Source organism: Cornus florida, unplaced genomic scaffold, assembly GCF_030987335.1.
Source record: "Cornus florida cultivar Cherokee Brave unplaced genomic scaffold, ASM3098733v1 CherokeeBrave_3.0.0_Hap2_Chr01, whole genome shotgun sequence".
NCBI lineage: Eukaryota > Viridiplantae > Streptophyta > Magnoliopsida > Cornales > Cornaceae > Cornus > Cornus florida.
This window is the reverse complement of record NW_026775571.1, coordinates 57,601,450-57,608,202: the sequence shown is the minus strand read 5'-3', so window position 1 is coordinate 57,608,202 and position 6,753 is coordinate 57,601,450. Positions and strand designations below refer to the sequence as shown.

The 6,753-nt window shown below is 33.7% G+C and overlaps 1 protein-coding gene across 1 annotated transcript; it reads right to left on the bottom strand.

The window, feature by feature from the left end:
* Positions 1 to 1,917: 1,917 nt before the first annotated feature.
* On the bottom strand, positions 1,918 to 2,830 carry LOC132272831 (uncharacterized). The gene is made up of 2 exons (XM_059773913.1): positions 2,236 to 2,830; positions 1,918 to 2,039 (listed from the first exon to the last, which is right to left on the bottom strand). Exons 1-2 carry the CDS (start codon positions 2,828 to 2,830, stop codon positions 1,918 to 1,920), a joined length of 717 nt encoding a protein of 238 aa, XP_059629896.1.
* Between the last annotated feature and the right edge of the window lie 3,923 nt (positions 2,831 to 6,753).

Here is a 6,753-nt window from a genome sequence, read left to right as displayed (position 1 = left end):
TTGATGATGCCACTCCCCTTTTTAAACCCTTTTTGTTGTCTGTGAGAGCTCCTTTTTTTCTTTCTTTGTTTTTATTTTTTTATTTTTGGTTGAGCTTTCATGCAACTATTTATCCTTTTTGATAATAAAATTGAACTTGCTTATTTAAAAAATGATTTTTATAATAAGAAAAAAAAAAAGAGAATACAATGTCACTCACTATCGTCTGTTGTATGAGACAAAGGCAAGGGCCTCCATGAGTTACTTTCTGACCCTGTGTGCTCAATTATTAAACTAAGTTATTATTATTATCATTATTTTCCTATGATAAAAAGATTATGTTCAACTTTGTTTTACATGCAAACCAAATAGCTAAATTAGCGATGAAGTGAGTGGGTTAATTCTGGGACATCTTATTGAGATGTGTTCTATACACATAGTAAATCGGACTTTTCGTTTTTAGGGAAGGGAAGTGGATTGTGCGAATTTCACATCCATGGATACGGGTACATACAATACGAACTCAAGTGAAACATCAAATCTAAAAAAAAATAGGATCCAAATAAGGCATGGATAAGTCAAAAAATAATAATATCTATTTTGTCATTCTATCCATATAATCATAAATAAATTAATAATTTGGAGTTTAGGGATAGATGTTTGTTATTTTTATTTTTTAAAATTTTATGTTATTTTTTTAATTAATCCATAATATTTTAAAATTGCATTGAATTTTATTTCTTTTAAAAAAATAATTACAAAATCATCTTATCGTATCTTGAAAGTGTCCAAAACATATTCTTGTCGTGTCCAAGTCGTAGGCTCGTATCCGACCAAAAAAAAAACAAAAAATCACTATTTAGGATACTTTTAGCCGTATCAGCATATCCAGAAAGTGTCCAGAGTATCCAATACCGTCATGACACCTTTAGAGAAATATCTGTATTTCCTAGACCACATCTAAAGTACTTTCTCATAAAAGTGATTATGTTAGAGCAACCCCAGCGCATCACCAAAGTGTACAATATGTGAGCCTGTGTGGAATGAGAAGCTCTACTATGCGGATTACACACTAGTGGAGCCCATCTCATATTATACACTCCATTCTTCACATATAAAGAATGAAGCAGCGCCTGGAAAGTGAGTCGAAGCGGCAGCGCAGTGGGCCATTGTGTGTGAAAGAATGATATAAAATAAAAAAATGATATTATGTAATGGTGTGTAAAATAATTATTGTATATGTGTTGGGTTAATTAATTAATGTAAAGATAGTTAAATTTTTATTAATTAAAAAAAATTATTTTTCCTAAATAAATAAAAAGAGTCATTTAATTTGCATAATAATTTAATTAATTATATATATATTTTAAAAGTTTGTACACTTTGACTAATCAATTTTATTTATTTATTTATTACATAACAATTTAATTAATTTGCATAATAATATAACAAATTAAATTTTATTCGAATAATAAATTTAAACATCTTCATCACGTACTGATTTAATTAATTCGCATAATAATATAAAAATTACATTTTATTCGATTATACCAAATTTAAACATCTTCATTACCAAATTGATTCCACAAATGGTCCATCAGATTATCCGCTCTATTACGAATTCTTCTAAAACGAGCGGAAATGTGTGTCGGCAACATTGTTGAGTTTCGAATGTATTGTGGGAGGGATATTGACTCATTCGGCGGAGGTGTCCATTGCAAAATTGTGTCCACGCTCATCTTCAATGATCATATTATGCAATATGATGCACGTTCTCATTATCTTGTTTAAATCTTCTTTATCCTAATAATACACAAGTCCTTGCATTATAGCCCACCTGATCTGTAACACGCCAAACGCTCGTTCAACATCTTTCCTAACAGCTTCTTGTTTTTTAGCAAACAATTTCTCTTTGACAGTTGTTGGGTGTGGGATGGTCTAAATCAAAGTTGCCCACTTGGGATAAATACCATCAGATAGGTAATACCCCATTGTACGTCGATGCCCATTTACCTCGTAATTAATCAGATGCATTGTGCCATTGATCAGACTATTGAATACTAGGGAATGATCCAAGACATTCACATCATTGTTTGAACCAGCCATACCAAAGAAAGCATGCCAGATCCACAGATCTTTCGATGCAACCGCCTGCAATATGAGGGTAGGCTTATGATTTCTTTCCGTGTGTGCCATGCCACCCTATAGGGCAGTTCTTCCATACCCAATGCATACAATCTATAGAGCCAAGCATACCTGGGAAGCCTCTTTCTTTCCCTTCTCGAAGCAGACGTGCAATGTCCTCTTCGTTCGGTGTGCGTTGGCATTGCCCTGCATACACCGCAATTAAAGCATCACAAAAGCGCTTCAAGCTTTCAACCGCAGTGGTTTCAGAAATCTTTATGTACTCATCACAAAGATCTGCTGAAATTCCATATACAAGTATACGTATTGCAGCTGTCATCTTCTGTATAGGAGTGAAACCCATACGACTGAAGGCATCAGGCTTCTGGATGAACCATTCGTCATATGCTGTAACACCGTTTAAAATGCGAATAAACAACTCTCGGCGCATCCGAAATCGTCTACGAAACATCTCGGGTGAAAAAGTGGGATTTTCAGTAAAATAATCTTGGAATAGCCGCTGGGCTGCTTCCTCTCGATCACGTTTAATATATCTTCTCTTACGACGTCGAAAGAATGTCTTTATCTTCTCAGGCGATAACAGTTGCATCACTACATTCATCTTTTTTTGACGTTCTTCAAAAAAATCTTCCCTGTCAGAAGATGAAAAAGAACTCAATGGAGAAATTGACCCGAACACTGGAATAGATTGTGATGATGAAGCCATTTTTTTTTTTTCTATAATAAAGATAAAGACTCAAAGAAGAGAAAATGAATTCGAAGATGTAAAGAAGTGGACTTGGTAATTGAAAAAATGAGAGAATGAGAGGTTTATATAGCTATTGAGAATATAGTTGTTGAAGAAAAAACAAATAGAATATATTCGTTAGCAAAAAGACAAACATAATATAGCTGTTAGAATAAGACAAACATAATATAACCGTTGGGAATATAGCCATTAGGAAAAAGACAAAATGAAATTATGGCGCGTTATGCTAAAAGGGGCAATTAATTGTAATGTTTACTATTATTATTTTTTTTTCCTGAGTTGTATTGTTTTATTTTATTTGTAGGAAGTTATGTAATGCACTTTATATATATATATATATATATATATATATATATATATATATATGTAATATTATTGTTTTTTAATATATATATATTTTTCAAATCTTGTATCTAAATCGGAGCAAACAATTATATAGTTGTTGAGAATAAAATTGTTGGGAAATAAAAAACAATAAAAAAATTTATTTTATTATTTTAAAAATAATAATATAATAAAGTGTACAATGAAATAATAAGTGCATAACAAGAACTTGGAGCCTTCAAAATAAGTGTACAATCAATTGCTGACGTGGTTGTACACTTTACATAAAGTTGATGATGTGGCTATACACTTTATATAAAGTGTGGAATGGAAAACAACCCCTGCGCTAGGGTTGCTCTTAGCAGTAGAACTTTCACTCTTTAAAAGATTAATATTAAAGCCCCATTGAAATGGTAACATTCATCCAATTTTACAATATCACCTAAACTATGTAATAATATACTCTAATCACATTTTACTTTGGTTTTCCAATAAACTCCATTAAACGCTAAAATTTAGAAGATTGATCTTTACCGAAAAATAAAATTTAGAAAATTGATGAAAGATTAATTCTTTCTTTTAATAAGGTAAATAGTGGAACACCCTATAAATGTCCACTATAGGATTGAGTGAGTAGAACCCTTATTTTTCCTTTGGAACAGAGAAGTTATAACATCTTGGCTGGTAGTTCAGAAAGTAAAATATTTTCTTCGGAAAAGACTTTTCTTTTTCAGGTAAAATATATATATATATATATATATATATATATATATATATATATATTATATTTGGCAAACGCGTGTGTCGAGATTGAGGTCAAGTCTATCAGGCAGGGTGATGAGCGCTGAAAAGTGCGTATTTTAACCCCTTAAGTTTAGGCATTCTAGTACCTTTATCTATCTTACTTTACCGTTTTAGATTGATTTCGTATTATTTCCATTTTCAGGCACTTATCCCGAAAATAAGCTAACTCAGCCAAATAAGAGCTTAATTGAAGCAATTCTGGGATGAATCAAAGAAATGAGCCAAGTGGAAGCAAAAGGAAGAAAAATGTGGAAATCAATATCTTCGATCGATCTCAGATCAAAGTTCGATCGATCCAACATGATCGATCTCAGCACTTCAAGATGGATCAGAGCCATGATGACATTTTCAGAGATCTCAAAAGTTCGATCGATCCAACACTATTCTTCGATCGATCGAATTGCTTTGTCCTTATCCAAATGATTGATCTTATCTAGTTGTACTACCATACCAACCACTTTTGTCCTTTTCCCAAAAATATCTTCAAAATATCTCAGATTTGTCTTTATCCAAAAAGCGCTACCATTGAAGATCAATCCAGCCTAAGTTCAATAGATCTCAGCTAAGTTCGATCGATCCAAGTCCAAAGTTTGATCGATCGAACTTCCTCTAGTGCGAAAAAGTTAAAAAGCCAGCTCATTCCAGTTGTCTTGTATCCAATCATTGGAGAATATTCTTTGCATGACCCCAGCTCATTTTGTGTGTTATTTGACCTACTTATATAAGGAATATGAGGCACTTTTTGAGGGAGCTTTTTAGAGAATTAGAGATACAACCTTAGAGGCAATTCTTAAGGTAGAAGAAAAGAAGGAGGAGGCTAGAGACACAAAGGGGGGAATTCTTCATCAACAAGGAGCAGATTTCTTCTATGGAGTTAGCCCTTAAGGGTTGGAGCAACATCACCATGAGTGGCTAGACATCCTTTTGGGGCTAGAGTTACCCCCAAACATGCTTTCTACATCTTAATCTTGTGTATTATTGAGGGATTAGTGTTGTAATTAATGTTTTGACACTTTGATATATATAGATCTTGATTGTTTAATGATTTATGTGGTTAATGCTTTCAATTGATCATTTCATTCTATCCATATGTCTATGTATGTTAGAATAGATGTTCATATGCTTGTCTCTAGATTTTGTGTTATTGATGCATATCTATGTGTATTGATGCTATAGATTTAAGATTGTCAAAACATAGTGCTTAATGGAATACTCTTGTGATTTTCTTGATGGTTCATACTTATTCCTTGATGGATTATGCCTCTCCCTTAGTTTATTTTCATGCTAGTAGTGTAGATGTAGTGTAGTTGTAGTGTAGTGTTAAATGGGAGGACAATCCATGCTTGTTGTTTGATGATCCATGCTTTTGAATGCAAGTAGCATATGTCTCTAACCTTGTGTTGTATTTGGATTGTGAGCTTAATGGAATGATTAATGACTTATTTTGATCTATTGTGCCTTTCACATGTTGTTTAGACAATATATACTTCATTGCTTAGATATATTGTGCCTTTCACATGATGTTTAGACAATACATGCTTAACTAGTCATCCTTACTTGTTGAATCAACCAAACATACACACACATCAATATTGTAACACACCATTTGCCCTCATTAGTCACTTGTCAATGGTATAGAAATGCATTGCTTGGTGGTGATCTCTAAACCCCAAGACTCTTCTCTCTCTTATTTGCTCTTAATCGCATTCTTTTGTTATCACTTAGTTTAATTTAGTTGCTCTCTAGTCTAATCAACCAACTAACCAATTGTTTGATCACTCGACCTACTAGCCCTAATAGCGATTCCACAACCTTGTTCGACCCTCACAATCCCTTGGGACGATCCCTACTCGCCCTAACTATATTTTTAGTGAAGGTAGTAGAGGCTTTTATAAATGTAAAACTTGGCCCTCACCTTAATGCACACTCTTAAGTTTATGGTAGGACGACGACCATAGTTTTTGGGGCCGTTGTCAGGGATTGATTTGATTAGGCCACATCGTATTTGTGGAATCAATTAGGAATTAGTACTCTTTTGATCGTGTCTTTACTTTGTTTTTATTTTTCTTTTTTGTAACTTATTGTGTTTGTTCATCTTTGACAAGAAGCATTGAGCTAGGAGGCAAGCAAAGGAGCCATCAAGCAAAGGAGCTAAGCAAGCAAGGAAAAGTGCTAAAAATTTAAAAAAATTGCTAAGCTAAGCTTTAAATTTGGAGTTGAAGTGCTAAAGGACATTTGTGAGACTTTCTTTACTCAATCCCTTAGTTAAATCGTCGGCCGCGTGGAGGCTTGCTTTTAATTTCTTAGACAAATCGTGAGCTCGCGTGGAGGCATTCTTATTTGTTCTTTGCATCATTGTTGTTAAAGCATGGGAGTATGAATTAAGTGTTTATGGAAGAAGTTTAATTGCATTGTTGTGAAGTCGAAGTGCTTGTTCATGCATTATGTTTGTGTGTTTTTACATTGTGCATGCATGGTTGTTGTTCATTGAGACCCACTCTTGTCCCTTTAGATTTGCATCTTGAATCCATCGTTAGAAATCCTAGGGGAAGAGGAAGTTCAAATAGAACCAATCTATCAATGGATGACCATAATGATGATCATGTTGAGGACCTTGGTCACATAGACCAACAAGGTATTCTTTATCCTAATGTGCACAATGAGAACATACAAGTACCATTAGGCATGCCTAGGCCATACATTTACTAACCACCACAACAACAAGGCCAAGTTCCATATGGAATGCCAAGGCC